The sequence below is a fragment of the Rutilus rutilus genome (genome assembly GCF_951802725.1).
Source record: "Rutilus rutilus genome assembly, chromosome: 12".
Lineage (NCBI taxonomy): Eukaryota > Metazoa > Chordata > Actinopteri > Cypriniformes > Leuciscidae > Rutilus > Rutilus rutilus.
In genome coordinates, this window is record NC_140217.1 from 7072641 (window position 1) to 7094652 (window position 22012).

At 35.7% G+C, this 22012-nt stretch overlaps 1 protein-coding gene across 1 annotated transcript in view; it reads left to right on the forward strand.

The window, feature by feature from the left end:
* The first annotated feature begins 3060 nt into the window (after positions 1–3060).
* erbb3a (erb-b2 receptor tyrosine kinase 3a) overlaps positions 3061–22012 on the forward strand; it is a 28928-nt gene continuing 9976 nt past the window's right edge. Inside the window, exons 1-13 of the mRNA XM_084425454.1 lie at positions 3061–3493; positions 12624–12781; positions 12943–13129; positions 14053–14178; positions 14461–14523; positions 15765–15883; positions 15985–16126; positions 16282–16395; positions 17408–17525; positions 19493–19566; positions 19655–19745; positions 20225–20242; positions 21337–21554. Of these exons, the coding sequence (XP_084281580.1) occupies positions 3400–3493; positions 12624–12781; positions 12943–13129; positions 14053–14178; positions 14461–14523; positions 15765–15883; positions 15985–16126; positions 16282–16395; positions 17408–17525; positions 19493–19566; positions 19655–19745; positions 20225–20242; positions 21337–21554 (1522 nt within the window). The 5' untranslated portion in view covers positions 3061–3399. The remainder of the gene's footprint in view (positions 3494–12623; positions 12782–12942; positions 13130–14052; positions 14179–14460; positions 14524–15764; positions 15884–15984; positions 16127–16281; positions 16396–17407; positions 17526–19492; positions 19567–19654; positions 19746–20224; positions 20243–21336; positions 21555–22012) is intronic.

Sequence of the window (22012 nt, forward strand, 5' to 3'; positions counted from 1 at the left end):
GACTGTAACACTACACTCAAATAAAAACATGGAAATTACCGTATACTTTGCTGTTTCTTTTCTAATTTATATTTGTTCTATTTTACATTTTTAATGCTACTTGCAACTAATCTTATGAGCAACATTTGTGTCCAATATGCAAAAAACACACATAATACATAAATCGTATATAATGGATGCACCCCTGCTGGAAGATTATAGTGGATTCTGTTGCATTGTTTAATAAACCTATCCCTCCTGGTCTGGAAAATGCTTTAGTAAAGCCATGATATTGTATATGTGTAATGTCTCATAGTGAACTGGTGCCAGAAATGGATCAAGTCTAATCCTAGATTTAGACTACAGTCTTTAATAGTTTGTTGAAAATCCTCTCATCATTTGTTTTTGAAGATGAACGAAAGTCTTGAGGGTGAGTAAAGTACGATATTTTAATGAAATCTGAGAGATTTCTGTCCCTGCCAGTCCTCACAACCACTTTGACGCTTCAAAAAGTTGTAAAACTCACCCATAAATTTTTCGGAAGAGGCACAATCACTTTATATGATGAAAAGATTGAATTTAGGCTTTTATTCACATATAAACATTCATCTACTCAGACATCAGTTGTGGTAAATGGAAGCTTAAGCATGTTTTCTTGACGTGCGAGAACCAATGAGGTTCATTCTCGTGTTACGCAGCACGTTTGATCTTCAGCGAGAACCAATGAGGTTCATTCTCGTGCAGCGCGTTTGAGCTTCTGTAAGAACCAATGAGGTTTGTTCTCACACATCAAGTATGTACAGTTCAGTTTCTGGTTATTTTTGCTGTTCATCTAAATTCATCTAAATTCAATCTGTTCATCATATAAAGCAATTGAGTCTCTTCGGAAAATTTGGACTAAACCGCTCGATTCATATGGATTAGTTTTCAATCTCATTATGAACTTTTTGAAGCTTTAAAGTTGTGTAGCTGTCAATGGAAGGACAGAAATCTCTCATATTTCATTAAATGGTCTTCATTTGTGTTTCGAAGATGAATGAATGTCTTACGGGTATGGAATGACATAAGGGTGAGTAGCCTAATTAATGGCAGAATTTAATTTTTTGGATGAACTAACCCTTTAAATAATGCGTCGCATTATTTATTGCAAATGTCTCGCAAAGCCTTGAAACGTCTGTGCTGGATTCCTGTTGTCTTTATGCACTGCAGTCCCGTATGTCAGCCAGAAGAGGGCAGAACTATTATGAGAACACACACAGTTTCAGACACTTTTCAGTACGGGAAAGGAAGAATCTCAAATGCATATTCTCATCATGTCATATGTGCTTAAATAGTCTGTGTCTTCGCTAATGTATAATATATTCATATATCCGGCAGTGCAAAATATATATATATAAATATACAAACCCACAATCTGTTCAGACCAGAAAGTGTGTGAGAGAGCTCAATGAATCAGGGTGTGTTCTGGCCCATAATTCTTTTTGCTGGTGAGATATTAACGAACAAGGAATGTGCTCCAAAACCATAAAAAAAAAACTTGTTTATGCAGTGCATGTCTCTGAAAAAAAGTGATACATAAGAACATAGGCTATAGAAGTATTCACTAGGGCTTGTTGTGCAAGAATATCTGTTTGACTGTCTTCCTCTCTGTCTGTCTGTTTTGTCTGTGTACTTGTTTGTTCAATCAGTGCCTCATAGACCGGTAGTGCCGGAAGAGCTGGTCTTTAAAACCTGTTTTCCAACTGTGACTACCACACTCAAATGCTGTTTGAACAGAGAACAAGAGGAAAGATAATTGTTGGAAATGTACCAGTATGAACACATTGTATGAACAGAAAAACATACTCAACATCAAGTTTTTTATTTTATTTTTTTTATGTCTTGGGGCATGTAGAATTTGAGTAATTATAAGAAAGCAATTAAGAAAGAAACCTAAAAATAAAAGTGTTAAAAGACACTTTGTATTATATATATTATTATTTTTTTAAATAAATGATTGTTAATATCTATTAAGGATTATAATTAAATGCATTGTTGTGAGGCACAGTATGTGATGAGTGCTCAAAAATGTTTACTGTTGAGACAATTACATTTTTAGAAATTACAATGACTAGCCATAATTACAAAAAAAGACATTAAAATGGCAAAAATAAATATACTCTGTATTTTTGGTTACACTTTATTTTAAGGTATCATTGTTACAGTGTAATTATATATTTAAGTACTTTTCTTTTTATTGAGTAAAATTAATTAACAGCATGTGCTTACTATGGGGTTAGAGTTTGGTTGAGGGTTACATGTAACATATGTAACAAGGACACTGTAAAATAAAGTGTTACCTATTTTTCATTTTATTTTGTCAGTTATTGAATTAATGTGAGGATTAATTTAATTAATTATTTTTTTCTGAGAGTGATATGAACTTTAAACAAAAAATGTAGGATTTACTGTTGAGGTATTTATAATTTAAAGAATCACAATAAATACAATTAAAAAGTATTATTTTGGCAGTTATTTTTTGTATCTGAACATGATGTGTGCTCTAAACTCAAACACTTTCTTGTCTCAAAGTTCTACAGCCATCTGAACTGAGGGACAAAGTTGCCTTTGTGAGACTGTGAGTCCAGAGCCATCAAAGAAACAGTGATAAACTAGTGGACGATACCGGGACACAATGCCACCCTTGACTTGCACACAATGAGACCCCTCACTCAAAGATGACATTATTATCGATACAGCAAAGCCCAGATGTGTGTATATGTGTGTTTGTTCAGAGAGAGAGAGAGAGAGAGAGAGAGAGAGAGAGAGCGCAGAATCTTGGCACATGCATGTATCACAATCTCGTCGGTGCTTTCAGTGTAGGCTGTGAGGACTGTCGGTTACTGAGGGAAATTTTGAACACTGCCTGTTTATAGTGGTCAAGACTCAAGAGTTCACTATCAAGGCTTAATGACTTGTTTACATGTTTGAGATAAATCGATGCACGGGCTTTGGAATTACACGGTCGACGTCACAGCCAATCAACGTTCAGCATCGTTCACCTGTCCTCGTAAACAGGTAACAAACCTCGAGACAACATTCATGCGTGCGCGAGTGTTTTCATGTTTACGAACCTTTTAACCTGTCCCGTATGTCTGGTCGCTTTCCCCCCAACATTTTGATTGTATTATCGTTTTTGTTTCAGTCAAACTATTTGTTTTTAACTGACGTATAGGCTACTGAAGGATTTAACAGTCTATAAACTTTTTCGTTACCGACGGAAACGGACTAGGCTACTTGATATTTTTTGATGAGAATTTCTGTCAGTCTCGGACAAGCCGAAGTGAAGGGAGCATCATTTCTCCCACGCTTCTTTCGCCATGGATATGTAACTGACTGTTCATCCTGACGGACTGACTTCACATTGGGAATATTCTGAGAATGAAAATGAAGATGAATGCGCTGCAGATGCTCGCGCTGTGTCTCGCGCTCCGTTCACCTGCGCGCGCTCAGACGCAGGACGGGAAACCTGAAGGTAAATCTGTTTTTACACTCATGCATGATGCACCTGTCTGTGAATACATTAAAACAACATTTGAATCTTGCATTATCTTCATATTTTCCACTTAGAATGATACTTTACATTATGTGTCCAAGCTGCATACATTTCATGCAAATATAATTAAGTGTAATTTAATAATAAAGTGTAATCTGCATATAAATATAATTATGTTATCTAATTTAAAAAGGAATATTCACAAACAGTTCCACAAATGGGTTTTTAAATCCAAATGTGCTTGCACTTTGCCTAAATAAATAACCCCAAATAGTGATGTTGCTGTCAGTAATGCATTCAGAAAACCTGTTTCTGCACCATTGTGTCTTAAGCGAGATATGTATTTTTGTCTTAGACTAGGAGTGTAAAAGGAGAGATTTTTTCCTGTACTAAATCAGTGCTCAGTTCAAATAACAAGTGACTCAACCTGTAGATTTTGTTAAACCTGTTTCCTGACTCAACGGCTGTCCTCAAAAAGGAGAGAATTACAGAGGAGTTTAAACTCGTGATGCCAACTGTGTTTCACTGTTTCTCCTCTTTTGAATCTCATAACATTTTATTTATTTATTTAAATTTTGCACATTTGTATAGTTGTAGGTTTTGTTGAAATGTAATGCCTCTATTCAATAAGAGCACTTCAGTGTCCAATGGTCATGCACATGCACATAATCTACAACATATTTAACCATGAATGTAACCAAATATTTTATATCGATCAATAAAACATTTTGATCGATATAAAATATTTGGTTACATTCATGGTTAAATATGTTGTAGATTATGTGCATGTGCACATAAGCTCATTTTGCTAACGAGGAATTATCTGATACAGGAAGTATCCAAGAAGAAAGTACAATACACAACACAAGGAAAACAATCTGTTTTGGCTCACACACAGATAAAGTGAGATATGATTTGATGCACTTGTTGGTCTTTGGCCTCTGCCGTAGAGTTGAAAGGGTGGAGCACAATGGCATGAACAACAACAGGTGTATAGTCCAGGGGAACTCACTGGAAACAGGTGAAACTACTGGATAGAGTCACAAAATTACACGTCATCGCTCAGATCAGTCTTATTTGACTGTAATTTTGTAATTATTTTTTAAATAATGTACTTTTCATCCATGCAATTGCATGCAAGTGTTTACTTGGGTTGTCAAGCTTCAAAAATAACACAAAAACACCATAAAATTATAGATCTAATGCATTATTCCAAGTAAAGGTCCTTTAGCGTCAATGGTTCCTTGAAGAACCTTTAACATCCATTTAACACCAAATGTGTGTGTGTGTATGTGGAAAAATGTTCTTTAAAATATTAAAATATTCTTTATTCTAAGAACAAAAAGGTTCTTTTAAGAACTGTTAAAAAATTTAAAAGAATTAAAAATTGTTCTTCTATGGCATCCCCCTTTTGGAACCTTTATTTTTACTGAAGCATACTGATCAAAATTGTATTTGTTATTTGGAGAAAATCTTGCCATTTCCGTCCTAGCTCTTCTTGTTGTGTTCTTGAGAGAAATGTGACAATGTTCTGATGACTCAGTAGAGGTGATGATTATCAGTCAATAACAACTTTAGCTTTGCTTTTCTTTGTTGTTTGAAACGTCATGAGGAAGAGGAAAGGTTGGAATACGCTACACACACACTACGCACACAACCTTTAAAATATGAACAGAAGGAAGAAGAAGACGCATGACAGATGAAAACAATATGTTTTAATATCATCTCAAAATATCAAACATGTTTGATATCCGGATGGAATCAAAGCAGAATTTGTGCCCGCATGATTTTCTGTGAAATCTGTCAACTCCAAATGCCCCAAATCTGCAGACTGGCTCTGATTTTCTGCAAAAATCGGGGGGAAATGTGTGCAAAAGTCACGTATAGTGTATATTACAACCTTAAATAATGAACTATCACTTTAAATGTTTTTAACTGTTACTTCTGCAGTCATTGTAGAATTTCATCTTCATATGAATAACACTCGTAATTTCTCTGCATGGCACTCTAATGTTGAACTGCACAATATGTTGATCTAGCTACAGGAGATATGTTTGAATGTTTCAAGCTAATCTGCTGTACTGAATGTACTATGTACAGAATAGTATTCATGGTGACAGACTTCCATTGTCATGTTATGTCATAATGAACTGCTGCAGAACATACTGAGTATCATTCTATGCTCGGTTTCTCTGCAAAACGTGTTTGAAAGAACGTATTCAGGAACGCTTGCACCAGCCGTACACTTCATGCATTATTTTATTCAACACTGTCCTATCTGACTTCATACTTTTCAGATGACCAGTACACTTGAATGGTACAAACAGACATATTTAAAATGTCCCAAGATTGTCACTCTTTTGGCATTGTTGTTAAGTGTTCTGAGTAGAGTTTGCAGACGTCAATATGAGTAGAACAGCGTTTGTTAAAGGCTCCCACACGCATACTGAAGGCCGCTCCTCCATGAGTGTTGAATAGATTCACAAGCGCGTGTGTGTAGCCTCTCTGTTTCTGCCATCGCCTCTGCATTCATTGAACATTCATTTATGGAAATACTCTTGGATTACGTCAAAGAATCATTTGAGTGAACAGCAAACAGTTAGGCCCAATGTTTTAAAAAACCCTTCAATCCTTATGTGAAACCTATTTGTAAATGGGCCTACTCGCACAGCGACGAGCAAGATTCGGGGTCAGGGGAGTGAAGTTTACCTGCCCAGCCAACTCTTTAGCTGACCTCTGTTACATATTGAACCTTTAAAGGTGATATTTGAAATCACCATAAACAAACCCAAATGGATCACACCCCTATCTTGATGTAGCCTGGTAATACCAAACTCTGCTACTTCGCTTTGCTTCGTAGACAGAGTCTGGCATGGCATAATTGAAAAGCGTTTTCTTTCTCGCGGGGAGGCGCTTGTCTATGGCGTGTGTTATGCGCATGCTCAGCCGCATCTAACTTCCACTGTAAACACATGTAGTATGATGCGAAAACAAAACCATTGAGCGAAATACCGGAGTGAACATGGCTGTGAACGACTTTTGCAGATTATGTGAAGTAAATCTACGCATCCACGGTACAATCAGTGTCTACGTCACGGCTCTCAGCCCGCCCTCTGTTCGTTGATTGGCCGGCTGTTTTCAGGCCGGAGGAAAACGGAAAGCTATTACGCTGTCTCAGACTGAGTACGAAGCGAAATGAAATTGAGCGGAAGTAAGAAGTCTGACGTAGTCAGGCTAATCTTGATGTCCTTCCCCCTAAGTTCACGAACATATGCAACACAGGCACCTCCCCCCCATCATGAGTGTATACGCCCCTTACTGCTGATTGGCTACAAGTGTGTTTTGGCGCTCGGTCCGATCCACTTTCATCAGCGTTTTCTCAGAAATCGCTTACTGCACCTTTAATTAGAAGATTATAAATCGATGCCACAGTGTTTTAGTAAATCGAGTGTCCGAAAAAGAAAAATCACTGTTTTCAAACAGGTTTCCGAACACTCACCCCGTATCTCATTTCTCAAACAAACAGATCGTTGCTGTTTAGGGCTGATCAAGATGCTCAGACAGAGCAATATTTGGTAGCAATTTACAATAGTGAAGTACAAATGTTTCTTTTGTTAAAACAGCTTTTTAGTACTAATACTAATATGTTTTTAAAATCCAAAATTGTACGTGTTAACATTAGTTCATTTACTGTGAACTAACGCGAACAATGTATTTTTTATTAACTAACATTAAAAAAGGTTAATAAAAACTGTAAAAAAAATATATTGCTCATAGTTAGTAACTAATGCATTTATAATGAAACAAATAAGACAATATTGTAATTTGTTTTTAACTGCTAATTATTATGTGAGGCAGCATATTTCAGTGACCAGTATTCATTAGAGCTGATCAACACCAGAAAATTGTATAATTTACAATGATCAGTAAGCTATGGCAACTTGTTTTTTTACAATACTTTAACTCACATACCTAAACATGTGTCTGAAAAATCACAACGCCTTCTCTTGCCTGGGGAACAGGAGTAACCTGTGACTTAAAATGGCTTTTAGTTGCAAAACAAAGTCATTAAGCTAGGCATGGTTCTGTGTGTGTGCATGCCTATGTGTTGTTTGTTAGCTGACCCAGTAATGACAATAAATGATTCACACATTAGTGTGTATATTTATGTGTATTTATGCTCATGAGAACCAATCTGTCAGGTTTGCATAATCCCTTTGTGATCATGGCCAAGTTTCTGTTTACCAGGCAGCTAAGTCTTGTCTGTTGTGTGCAGCTTCAGACCTCCCCTGGCTTTTGTTTTTCGTACCTGTCTCTATACCTGTGTGTAAACCTGATAGTGTAGCGTGTGTGTTTTGTGTGCGTTTGTTTGAGATTTGGCGGATTCCTACACTTGTTTTCGCGCTCTGGTTGAATGGGAGCATTGTATCATTGTGTGCACACTTGAGTGCACATAGGACACCGAGGGGCCGTTCAAACGAACACGTTCTTGCGTTTAACATAGCACAATGGAAAAGTATGCATACGCTTTTTTTTTTAATTTGGACTTCTTTTAACCTTCTTTCTGCTGTTAGCATACTGTCTTAAAAATGGTGAATTCATGCTCCAGACACAGTACACTGGTGTCCACTGCACTAGGGTAAGAGCTGGTTCAGGTGTGTTTAACTGGGGTTGATGTCATGGCGTAATTAACATAATTTTCGAGATGGCAACACCTGACGTTCTTGGAGCTGTTCACATCCTCCGACTGGTAATCATGCATTTCTATCAACCCTGTCAACACCTAAATGAATCTGCAGCGGTCACGTGGTACAAGTAGGAACTCTCCGAAAATTCCCAGCTTATGAGTTGTAATTACGAGTTCAACGAGGACGTGAATGCTTTTTACAAGGTGAAATTTCGTAGTTACTGTGATTAGAACATGGCGTGAACGCACCTTAACCTCTGGCCCTCCAGGAGGAGGATTGGACACCCCTGGTCTACTGGAAATGTACAAAAACAATTAAAAACCAATGAAGCTGTAAAAAAGAAGTATGCTTTCTGTTAAAAAGAGTGCTTATTATGGAAATATTAGCCTATACGTTAAATGAATACTTAAGCGCAAACTGAATGTAATATTTTCTGACACTAATTGCATGTTATTTACAGTTAAATGAAAATACATTATTCTTTAAATGTAGGCCTATATAAAATGCAGTTGAACTTGTTTGAGTAACTTAAGTAGAACTTAAGTACATCTTTAAATTACTACTATTGTCTTTGAAATATAGTTCAAATGTACTGTACATACAAGCATTTATGGTAACATTTTCTATATATCATGTACTTAAATATATTTGTAATTGTAACACATTTGTAATGAAGTTGCAATTTGGTACATTTAAAATGCATTGACTTTAAAATTTACCAATACACTACAGTTAAAACTGTATTAAAGTACTTTACATGTGCTTAAGTGTACTTCTTTAAAGCCTGACAAAATATTAATCATATTGATTTAAAAAGTACTTTAAAGTAAAACTTTTAAATTATTACTTTTTCTTTAAGTGGACTTTTATTTCATTTATATTATATTATCTGCAAGTCCAGTTTAAAAAAAGCTTATTTTTCACCAGGGGAGTTATGAAATGATCTTTGACTCAAAGCTGTTGGACAATTACAGGTGGAATGCAGAGTTGCTGCTTCCATTGAATGATTTCTGTGAACTTAAAGGAGAATTGCTATTTCATAACGCAGGAGACGTAATGGAGTTTGGGCAGTTGTGGTTCATTTAGGTAGCGACTAAGTACATCAAATGTTTCTCCTAAAGTTCCTTAAGGGAAAACATTTTTAAACAAATGTTGGCATACATGGATGGGAATAGCATATAGCTTCAACGTGATGACAAGTTTCATATTGAAGACTTTTGATTGCAGACTTTAGTGTTTTGGGAGATCTGAGCACAGTGTGTAACACTTTATGTTCTGAAACTTCCGAGGAGACGTGTGAGATTACTGGGGTCGTTTTCCTCAAGATAATCTGAGCAAGCAAAAGTTCAATACGTTTTTAACTTTAGAAATGCAAACGTCTGGTTTGACTGGTTTGAAGCCGTTTCTGACATTACTGGCCCATTGTTGGCCATTTCACCCTAAGGTCTGAGCTTTAACTCAAGATCTTATCAGTTCAGGTTCTCAGTTCACTTATCTATAGGATAAAGGATAAAGGAAATACTGAATTTGTTTTAACATGTATTTTGTACCCAGTGGAAAGACACATTTAAGACCATATATTCATTTCAGGATCTCAGTGTTCTATGATTCAAGGTTTTTATTGTTAACTAATATTACAGTTAAAACATTTTTGTTATTTGAAACAATATAAAGGTTAACTGAAATAAAATAAAAGATAAAAAGAAAATTACACTTATTTTATTTCAGCTAGTTGCCAAGAAAACATTTCTTATTTAGTTGAACGTGAAGCACTAAAATACCACAACATTTTTAAACACCACAAAATTACTAACCAAAAGAGAAAACAGAAATTATAAACATAAAATCTAATTTAAAATATTAACAAATTAGTATAACACTGCTGTGAATTGTGTTTGCACTGTGTTGTGTGTATGGGTGTATGTCTGTGTGAAACATTCACTGCGTTTACAAAAGAAGTTTGATAAGAGCTAAAAGGTTTCCGAGCCTGGACTGATGGGAATTCTTTCTGAAAAGCATATCAGCGCGATGTCTGACCCACACATCACACCTTCGTGGACTGAACACCTGTTTGCATTTCACAAGAGATTTTTAAGTTCATTTGTTGGACTCTGTAATGCTGTAGTGTTAACAGTTTATGAGTTATGAGTTATCAGTAAGTGTCTGTGTTTCTCAGGTCCTATGAAATGAAGAGATGCATTGCTTTATTTTTGAGATTAGACATATATATAGAAAGTGTTGGGGAAAGTTACTTTTAAAAATGTAATAATCGTTACAATATTGCATTACTCCCTAAAAAAGTAACTAATCGTGTTACTTAGTTACTTTATATTTATTACTTTTGTGATACTTTTTCTCACCTGGGCTGGGCTGGGTTTTCTTGCTTGTTTTTAATGACAAAAATCCTATTTTGTAAATGCAAAGGCCCTTTCACATCAAAAGTTAAATGAATAAGCCAATACATGGAAACACGTGCATTAATTATTTGAAAAAGTAACTTAGATATTTTGTTGTACATTTAAAAGTATAGCGTTACTTTACTAGTTACTTTGAAAAAGTAATCTGATTTTCTAACCCACGTTACTTGTAATGTGTTTCGCCCAACACTGTTTTTTGATTGTAGATACTGGTCATATAAATGGGAGATTGATGGCAAAGTTACACCATAGCTCTAACCAAAACATTTTTACACACCTGCCATCATCGACGAGTGATTCTGCTATATCAAATGCTTTATTATTTAACCTGCATTCTGATCCTAATGCATCATAAATGGACCAGTTTCCTAAGAACTCTGTTTCTTTGAGTTTTAATTTGTAAAAGCTCCTGGGGCCTTTTCTGAGTAACTATTGGAGTATTAGCGGGAATATTCTTTCCTAGACTCCCACTCGGTAATGCTTTGTTTTGACCGTGACAGAACCAAGGGCAAAATTTGAAATGCAAAACAGCTTCACCTCAAACTACCTCAGTCTTTCCTGATGTCACTAAATGAACAACAATGCAAGAGAAATTACTACAGCTGTATCAGCGTTATCATCGGCTGATGCACATTTTAAGATTTTTTTGCATTAAATAAGGCATAATGTGCTGTCAGTCGGTTATTATTAAAAAAATGACCCCTCATCATTATCCACCTAATTCAAGGCTTCTTACTGCATAAATATATAAATGTGCATGTTAAATATTAGCTGGGAGTATTGAGATAGACATGATGCACTTTAGCAATCATTATGCAGTTATAAATGAACATACATATTTCTTTTAAATAGAAATGTATTATATACACAACCATTTAAAAGTGTTGGGACAGTACAAACTTTTTATTCTATTTTATTTTTTAAAGAATGTAATCGTTTTATTCATCAAAGATCCATTAAATTGATCAAAAGTGATAGTAAATACATATAAAAAATATATTTATATTTCAAATAATATTGGAAAATATTAAGCAGCACTACTGTGTTAAACATTGATAACAATGTTTCTTGAGCAGTAAATCAGCATATTCGAAATATTTCTGAAGGTCATGTGACTATAGTAAAGATGCTGAAAATTCAGTTTTGCCACCGCAGGAATAAATTAAATTTTAAAATATATTCAAATCATTTTTTCATTAAATAGATGCAGCCTTGGTTAGCATACACTGTAAAAAATACAGTAGCAACATTATTGGTTTTACAGGCTTAACTTAAAATTTACAGTAATAAACCATAATTAATTATCTGATATAATGTGAATTTAACATCCTATTGAAATATTCTGTTTTGTTCTATTGTAATACACTGATAATCAACAATCACAGCAGTGATGAGAGTCACATGATCAATCAAACCTCATCACAAGCAGCTCTTACATAAGACATGTAATAGAAGCTGCACAGTGTCATTCACACAAACATTAAACACCATCATGGTAACACACATGAAATTTAAAAAATGCAATAAACATTAATTTAACAACATTAAATGTAACATAAAACCCTAATGTACATAACTGATTAGAACAAACTAAGAAAACTATGAAGAAACATAGTTATTTTAACAAAAATAGATCAAATGTTTAGTGTCACGCAGGGAATTGTGGGAATGTCAATTTACGGTTTTTCACTGTAAATTATACAATGACTTGTTCTTTTTCACTTTCAAAAACGGTAAATTTAACGGTATTTTACAGTAAAATCACATTAAATGTACCATTAGATCTATCACAGTTATTTACCGTATATAGTACGGAAACTTTCTGTTAACCAATTAACAGTTTTTTACCGTTAAAAATCACGATAATTTTTTAGTGTAAGAGACTTTTTTCAAAAACATTTAAAAATCTTTCCGATCCCAAACATTTGAACGGTAGTGTATTTGTTTTTGGAACAATACGTTCATTCTCTCTCTCTCTCTCTCTCTCTCTCTCTCTCTCTACAGTGGCGATGTGCACCGGCACTCAGAACTTGTTGAGTGTGACAGGAACCTCAGAGGTCCAGTACAAGCTCATGAAGGAGATGTACACGGGCTGCCAGATTGTCATAGGAAACCTGGAGATCACACAGATGGAGCACAACCGTGATTTCTCATTCCTACAGGTGGGGAAAAGAGACGACGTTCGTAGGATTTAAAGGATTTAACAATAGATCTGCTATGACATGAATAAAGCAAAATCAGTCTGATCAACCTGATTCACATGTGTGGGCCCATGTCTGAGTGTGTTGTATATGTTTCATTTTATGGATGTGTCTCTTCACAGTCTATCCGTGAGGTAACAGGGTACATCCTCATCGCTATAAACCAGTTCAGGCGTTTACCGCTGGAACAGTTGCGAGTCATCCGAGGGACGTCACTGTACGAAGATCGCTTTGCTCTGGCCGTCCTCGTCAACTACCAGAAGGATGGAGTGTATGGACTAAAGGAGCTGGGCCTCACACACTTGACAGGTGCGCTAACACATACGTGACAGGTGACACATTCTCACCCACAGAAACCCATTCTGTCAAAACACCCACACAGTTTTCATGGCAACAAGACACTCTGGAGGGTGTGGTATGGAAGAATGAGTCAACGGACAGAAGAACGATTTTTTGTGCGTGGTTTATTAAAGAAATAGTTCACCCATAAATGAGCACTCTCCCATCACGAACCCAAACCTGGACTGACGCATTCTTGTGACTGCCTTGAGTACCTTGTAGTTTATAGAAAAATCCTTTATGATATTGCTCCTCATGAAAAATTCCAGGAGACTGACGTTAGATGGCTACAGTTAGGCTAGAGCATGTCCCGACCGGCTTCAGCAAACACGACATGTCTGATGTGAAATACAATCCATGTGCTTTTATCTTTCCATTGTGTTTCTCTGAGTGTGTGAATCAATGAACATGTTTGTCATCCTTTAAAATGCCCTTCCTTTAACCTCTTACTAATTCCTGACTCAAAGTGTAGAATCAATATGAATGTTACATATTTTTTAAAACCGAGCACAGCTGTAATGTTTGATTATTCATGGGTGTTTTTCAAAATCTCTATAAGCAGATAATGTTCTGTACGGTTTGTGCTATGAACTTAAATGATTCCTCTAATGTGGCTTGTTGAAGCAACCACCTTGAACACCCTAACAATCCCCTAACAAAAACGTAGCAAACATTCATAAAACCCTTGTATTGCGGCAGTGACTTTTGAGGATACACTCAAATTGTCTTCAGTAAATCTTAAAATCCTGAGAAAAAAAATTCTATCCTTCGTAAAAACTCTTTAATATGGTTTCATTTCTTTTGAGAGTTCAGAAAACATGTTTTGAGTTCTACAAGGTATTTGATTCTGTCTTTGATATTTCTATATTTCTCAAATTCATTATGATCTACAGAGATCCTGGAGGGGGGAGTGCAGATCATCCAGAATAAATTCTTGAGTTATGCGCCGCAGATCAACTGGTTAGATATTGTGAAAGACAGTGGAGCAGAAGTCATCATCCAAGACAATGGACCAGAATGTAAGGAGACAATAATATATGCACAACTTTGTTGTCTTTTTTTTTCTTTTTTCTTTTTTTAATCAAAATACTTATTGACCACAACCTTTAGAATGGTAGTGTATATATTTTTAATAGATAACTATATTTAAATGAATATTTATTAATACATTTTAATAAATAAATGTTATCAGAGGATCAAAGGTTGATATTAAATAGTTTAGAAGGCTTAATATTGTAGCAAAATAGATAGAAACAGTTTTAATTTGGAAATGTATAAATTATAATGCATTTTCTGTTTAGTTCCCTGTCATGAGTCTTGTAGCGCCCGGTGTTGGGGTCCAGGAAATGACACTTGTCAAATCTGTAAGTCTCACTCACACTCATGTTATCTTTTCATGTTTTATGGGGACGTTCCATAGACATAATGATTTTTATACTAGTGTACACACTGTATATTCTATCCCCTAAACCTATACCTACCCCTAACCCTACACATCACAGAAAACTTTCAGCATTTTTACATTTTCAAAAAATATTATTTAGTCTGATTAATAGGCTGTTTCCCTCATGGGAACAAAAAAATGTTTTTTTGGGATTTTGGATATTGCCATTTCTGGGGACATTTTGGCCTCATAACGTATGGTTTACCTGGACCACACACACACACACAAACACACACACGATAGCTGTGTCCCAATTCAGAGGCTGCAATTTTCGAAGGCCGTAAAGGTTGGACCGAGCATTTTTAAATGGGACAGTCAAAGCCTACAGAAGATTGTTCTTGTCGCCTAGCAAATGTGACAGCTGCCGTTGATGAGTGGCAGTAACTTTTGGACTTTTTTGAAACTGTCAAAAAACAAATCAGGGTTCACAAACTGTCTAAATATGTTCGCCATGGTCCATTTCTGTATAATAAAGAGTATAAACTATATATAATCGCATCTAATTACCATATGTCAACATTTGAGCCGCTTTAAAGTTTTTTTTATTTTTTACATTTGCGTCATTAGATATTTGAGTAAACTGAAACCCAATACGTTAAAAGTGTAATCCCGCGATTTCTCTAAAAAAATTCCTGTAGTCACTGGCACGCAATGAATTCTGGGCTGCGAAGGCTCTGTCTGTTGAATTCTTCATTGTACGGGAAACGAAGGCTGCATTTATAGGCTGCATTTGAAGGAGCCTTCGAATTGGGACAGCCTTCGTCGCGCAGCGGTGACGCAGTCGGCCTTCGAATTCAGCCTCTGAATTGGGACGCAGCAGTTTACTTACCTAGCTAACTTTTATTGTTTTTACATATAGCAATAAATACTATAACCTAACCCACACACTAACTCTAATGAAAACATTCTTAATTTTTACAATTTGTAACAACTTTATTTGCTTTATTTTTATGCTGTTTTACAAATAAGGACATCCCGAAAATGAGGTTTTATCAGGTTTAGCTCGTTTCTGGGTACAAATTTGTCCCCAAAACATGGTTAAGTAGTTATACACACACACATAAACACACACACACACACACACATGTTGCTCAGCTTTCTGTATATCACACACACATACACACACACACACTACTCACTCTGTTTCTCTCCCGTTCTCAGTGACGAAGACAGTGTGTGCACCGCAGTGTAACGGCCGCTGTTTTGGACGCAGCCCCAGCGAGTGCTGTCACATAGAGTGTGCCGGGGGCTGCACCGGACCCCTCGACACCAACTGCTTTGTATGTTCAATAAACTCACACCAGTTCTTCAACATGCACCACTCTAGGTTAACATAACAACAGCCTTGCTTGCTTTGATTTGACTATGTATGTGTTCACAGGCCTGCAGAAATTTTAACAACTCAGGGTCGTGTGTGCCGCAGTGTCCCCAGGCTCTCATCTATAATAAAGTGACGTTCAAATTGGAACCGAATCCTAATGCAAAATACCAGTTCGGCACAATGTGTGTATCACATTGTCCAAGTAAGTGATTCCTATGTCATTTCATGGGTTATGGGTTATGGTTCAGTTGATGTCAACTGAATATCCCGCACTCTCGAGTCTCGAAACCTGAATAGGCTTTTTGAAGGATTTATGGTGTAATCTAATTGTTTGACTTCTGTTCTCTTGTACCTCAGCTAACTTTCTTGTAGATGGCAGTTCATGTGTTAGCAGCTGTCCAGCAAACAAGATGGAGGTGGATAAAAAGGGGATGAAAAGATGTGAGCCGTGTGGTGGACTCTGTCCAAAAGGTAACATGCACACTTTTATTTACCTAGTTATCTTCAATGGGAACATATCATCGACTTCAAAAGTTTCGAATAGTTTAATGTTTTTGACAGAAGTCTCTTATGCTCACCAAGGCTGTATTTATTTGATCAAAAATACAGAAATATTGTGAAATATTATCACAATTTAAAATAATTGTATTCTATTGTAATATATTAAATTGATTAAAAGTCACAGTAAAGCCATTTAAAATGTTACAAAATGTATAAATGCTGTTCTTTTGAACTTTCTATTCATCAGAGAATCCTGAAAAATGTATCATGGTTTCTACAAAAATATTTAGCCGCAATAATAATAATAAAAAAGCATTAGTAGTTGTAATAAGAAGAAGAAATGTTATGAGTAATGATGAAAATTCAGCTTTGCATCACAGGGATAAATTACATTTTAAAATATATTAAAATGAAAAACTATTCTTTGACTCTGTAATAATAATGTTCTTTTTCACAATAAAACTGTTTTTACAGTAGGCTATTTATTTATGAAATAAATGCAGCCTTAGTGAGCTTACTGTAAAGGACAAAACCAGTTCAAAACCATAAATAAGTCTTTATTATTCCAAACTTTCGACCTGTAGTGTATGTAAACCTAATCAAAATTACTACAGACTAGCTCCAACCCAACCCTTAAAAAGCATTTTGCATTTCTGGGAAAAAACACAAGCAAAAATGTATGGCACTCCTGTTCATAGATTTATGTCATATGGAATTTTTATTGAAAGTTGCATCACTGTTCATTGAGAAATAAGCAAAATGATCTGCATTTACAGTATGTGTGCACTTACGTGTACTTCCAGTCAACTTAAGAAAGTATTGGGTAATATAAGGTAACTACATGGGTTAGATTTAGTACAGTACATAATATGTACATAGGGAACAGGACTGTAAAATAAAGTAAATAAAATCTCCTTTATGTCCATCTTAGTGTGTTCTCAATCATAACCGTGTTTCTTGTTTGTTTCTTCTCTTTGTGCAGCATGTGTTGGCACTGGTACACCTTCCAGACAGACCGTAGACTCACAGAACATCGACAGCTTCATAAACTGCACTAAGATTCAGGGCAGCCTGCATTTCCTTGTAACAGGAATTAGAGGGTGAGTGGAAGAAAATTCTGATTTAAAATAAATCTGCTGAAATTAAATGTGTGTAAATTTTCATTTTAAATCAGTTGTAAGCAGTTTTTTTACTGTGTGCCATTTCCAAACATGCTGTAATTTGATCAAGTTAGCAAATATTGTTTCATTGTGTTTATTAAGAATACTTAGAGTATGCTGGCTAAGAAATGAACCTCACAAAGAAAATGTTTAAAATGCATATCATATACATTTCCACCGCAGAATGCTATTAAACAATACATCGTTTGAAAAGCCGGGTGGTTGAAATGTTCATGACAAAAATGAGTTCTCCTTTCATATCCTCTGCTGGAAATAGTGGACAAATTAAATAAACAAGTGAGAGTGTGAAGGGTGTTTTTATGTGAAGTTATTAAACGTAATTTCAAGAGGAGTACGCCCATCTAATCTTCTAATTGTTACCAGGGTGTAAAAACAACCTCTTACAACTGCCTCGGCATCCCTCCTCCTCCTCTCCTCCTCCTTTTAGTCCAGGCGTTTTAAGAAAAAAGGGTGAACAAATTGCAACAACTCAACTGATTTTGTATCCTCAATATGTCCTGAGTAAGGAAAAAAAAGCCCCGAAGAATCCCATTAGGGGAAAGTTCCAAAAAAGACCCAAATATATCCTATTCATACGCCTATTCATTATTTTTCTCACATGAATAGGGTAAAAAATGTAACCTTCACCACCATGAAAATTACTGAGTTGATTACTTATATCAAGACAAACAAAAAATGTATTACAAGTTTTTTTAAATTGTTTGTTAACATGGACAAACGGTGCATAATCTAATTACAGATGTGCTAATTTGCATAAATACCACAACAACAGATCTAAACACTGGGTATAGCCAGGTGAAAATGTCTTGTTGAATCTTGTTGACACATAACAGTAAAAGACTTAATGTTAAGGTCTGAATGGAACCCATTTAGGCTACCCATGAGCATTAATACATAGAGGCAGGAAGAAGTACTTTAAACCAGCCTTTATTCATTATTATTGCAGAGATGGGGTTTGGGGCTGGGACCATGGGACTATTTCTGGGGATTCACTTTTTATTTTACCTACCTTTTTGTCTTCTGCATTCTACTCACCATTGTCTCCTGTTCTTGCCTCAGACTCGTCCCCCAGAAACAGTCCCACGGACCCAGCCCCAAACCCCATCTCTTAAACATTAATAAAAGCTGGTTTAAAGTACTTCTTCCTGCCTCTATGTATTAATGCTCATGGGTAGCCTAAATGGGTTCCATTCAGACCTTAACATTTAGTCTTTTACTGTTATGTGTCAACAAGATTCAACAAGACATTTTCACCTGGCTATACCCAGTGTTTAGATCTGTTGTGGTATTTATGCAAATTAGCACATCTGTAATTAGATTATGCACCGTTTGTCCATGTTAACAAACAATTTAAAAAAACTTGTAATACATTTTTTGTTTGTCTTGATACAAGTAATCAACTCAGTCATTTTCATGGTGATATCTAAAGGTTACATTTTTTACCCTATTCATGTGAGAAAAATAATGAATAGGCGTATGAATAGGATATATTTGGGTCTTTTTCGGAATTTTCCCCTAATGGGATTCTTCGGGGCTTTTTTTCCCTTACTCAGGACATATTGAGGATACAAAATCAGTTGAGTTTGCTTCTGTTGCAATTTGTTCACAGTTGACCCCCATTTTGGCTTAAAACGCCTGGACTATTTATGTTTTTTGCCTATGTGTAATAGGGGTCAATCTGAGCTTGAGTAGAATATCCTCTACAAGCCCCTCTATAGTAGACAGCAAGCCAAATCTGTTTATCACTTATACGCTATAGGATGATATAGGCACATAAACTTGTGAAAGGAGTTTATTTTCTAAAGGTTCACAAGGCCAGTGTCCATAGTTGAAGGTGTTGGGAAATGGTTCATCCAACCTTTCATGTGTCTCTCTTTCCTCCACAGAGACAGTTACAAAAATATTAGTGCTCTTGATCCAAAGAAACTGAAGATCTTCAACACTGTCAGAGAAATCACAGGTGTGTGTGTGTGTGTGTGTGTGTGTGTGTGTGTGTGTGTGCTTTTGCCATTTCTACCATCTAACTAACCCTTCTGTCTGCTTGATAGACATTCTGAGTATTCAGTCTTGGCCCGAAGAGTTGGAAGATCTTTCTGTCTTCTCAAATCTAGCAACAATACAAGGACGAACGCTGTACAGGTGAGCATACAGCCTGAAAAAAATAATTTACCTGTCTCCTTATTTCTTAACACTTGAATGCATCAGCGTAAACAAAGTATTAATGTTATTACTAGTAGCATGTGCACTGTTTGTGCTACGAACAACAATGATATGACTTCAAACAATGACTTCAAATTGTTGTGGAGAGGTGTGCTATAACCTTTCACAGAGATTGGATTTAGCTAGCCAACAATTAAACCATTTAAATAAAAATCCCTTAATTACATTTAAAGTGGTAGGATATGTACTGTATTAGGTTTGGACCAGGATATATTGGTGTGCTTTTTTGACTGGGATGAAGATGTAAATAGCAGCCTAGCAGCCATTTAGAAGCAGTGATATTAATAATAAAAAATATTTTTAATATTACAATAACATAATAATTGATGCCTGATATTTCTAGAAGTTGTGTTATATAAATTATTAATTTTCATGCTCCTGTCTTGTTCTTCCTCCAGAGGAGTAAGCTCTAAGAGGTAGGATTGTGTGTCCAGCTTGTACCCCTTTTCTCTCTATACTTAATTGTTCTATATATTCATATACAAAACGTTAGAATATCACATTGTGCATTGCTTAAACGTGCTTTAACGGTGGTGGGAAAGATTGGTGGTGGGAAATCTTGCATGGAGAACATGGAAAGTTTTCTGCTTATCATAAAAAACTCATTTACAATGTTGATTTCACCTAATCACCAGGAATGAAGCTCTTGAGACGTTGTTTAAATAATATGTGTAGAGTCTTCATGAAAGTACAGTACATGGGAGCAATGTTATTTTTTTATAGTTGATCCCCAGCTATCCCATTGCAGCAGTTTTGCATTTGTTTTTTAAGAGTCTTAAAGTCAACATGAAATGCTGTTCGCAACCCATCTGACATACACTACTATTCAAAAGTTTGGGGTCAGTAAAATATATATTTTTTAAAGAAAGTAATACTTTTATTCAGCAAGGATGCATTCAATTGATCAAAAGTGACAGTAAATACATTTATAATGAAACAAAATAGTTATATTTCAAATAAATGGGTTATTTAAACTTTCTATTCATCAAATAATCCTGAAAAAAATGTGTCATGGTTTCCAGAAAAATATTAAGCAGCAGAAAAATGTTTCTTTATCATATTAGAATGATTTCTGAAGGATCATGTGACACTGAAAACTGGAGTAATGCCTGATGAAGATTTAGCTAAATTTAACAGTCATTTTGTAATAATTGTAATAATATTTCAGAATATTGCTGTTTTTACTGTATTTGATAAATATTTGATTAGTTTTTACTGTTTTTGAATACATTCATAAAAATAATCACACCGACCCCAAACTTTTAAACAGTACTCCCTAACTGACATACACAGGATATTCAATTAGACTTGATTTTCTATATTGGGGGGGTCTATGGACTTTTGCATTTCTTCTTTAGAATAATGTGCACCGATAAATTGTGCATAATAAAACCAGCAACTTGTATTAAGCAAGTAAATAGGGTCAGTTAATTTCATGTTGACTTTAAGTACCATGTCATTTTATTTCTCGTTTATCTTTTAAATGACATTTCCACTTGCTCTCTCTCAGAGGTTACTCGCTTTTGGTGATGAAGATTCCCACACTGAAGTCCCTGGGTCTTCGCTCTCTCAGACGAATCGGTGACGGAGGCATCTACATTACAGGAAACAAGCAGCTGTGCTATCACCACACAGTGAACTGGACACGTCTCTTCGGGAGCGGCGCCAGGGCCGCGCGCCGCCAGAAGTCCCTCGACATCAAAGAGAACCACCCACAAGAGCTGTGCAGTGAGTACATGTGGCGTATTACCAAAATGAGTTTTTCACTATCGACTAGTTGTGGGTTGTCTGAATGACTAGTTAATCATTGGGAAGTGGTTTTAAATTCACCATAAAATCCAAATGGAAAATTATTTTTTTTATGGAATATTGCAGTATTTATTATAAATGATTTATCCATGCACATCTTTATTTTTTTTTATTAATGTGCCCTCATAATCTTTAATCAAAATAACTTCCCCCTCTCCTTGTAACGACTTCTCTTCTCTTCTCTGATGATGTGTTTACTGGTGTGAGGGCGGGGCAACCTGTCACTCACATGAGATCGACCAATAGCAAACCACAACGATCCGATCAATTCCTGACGGACAAAATCAAGTCCCACCCAACATTTTTTCTCGTTTGAGAAGCCATTTCACTCGTATATATGCCACAATTAGAAAAGACTACTGCAACTTTTGTTTTAT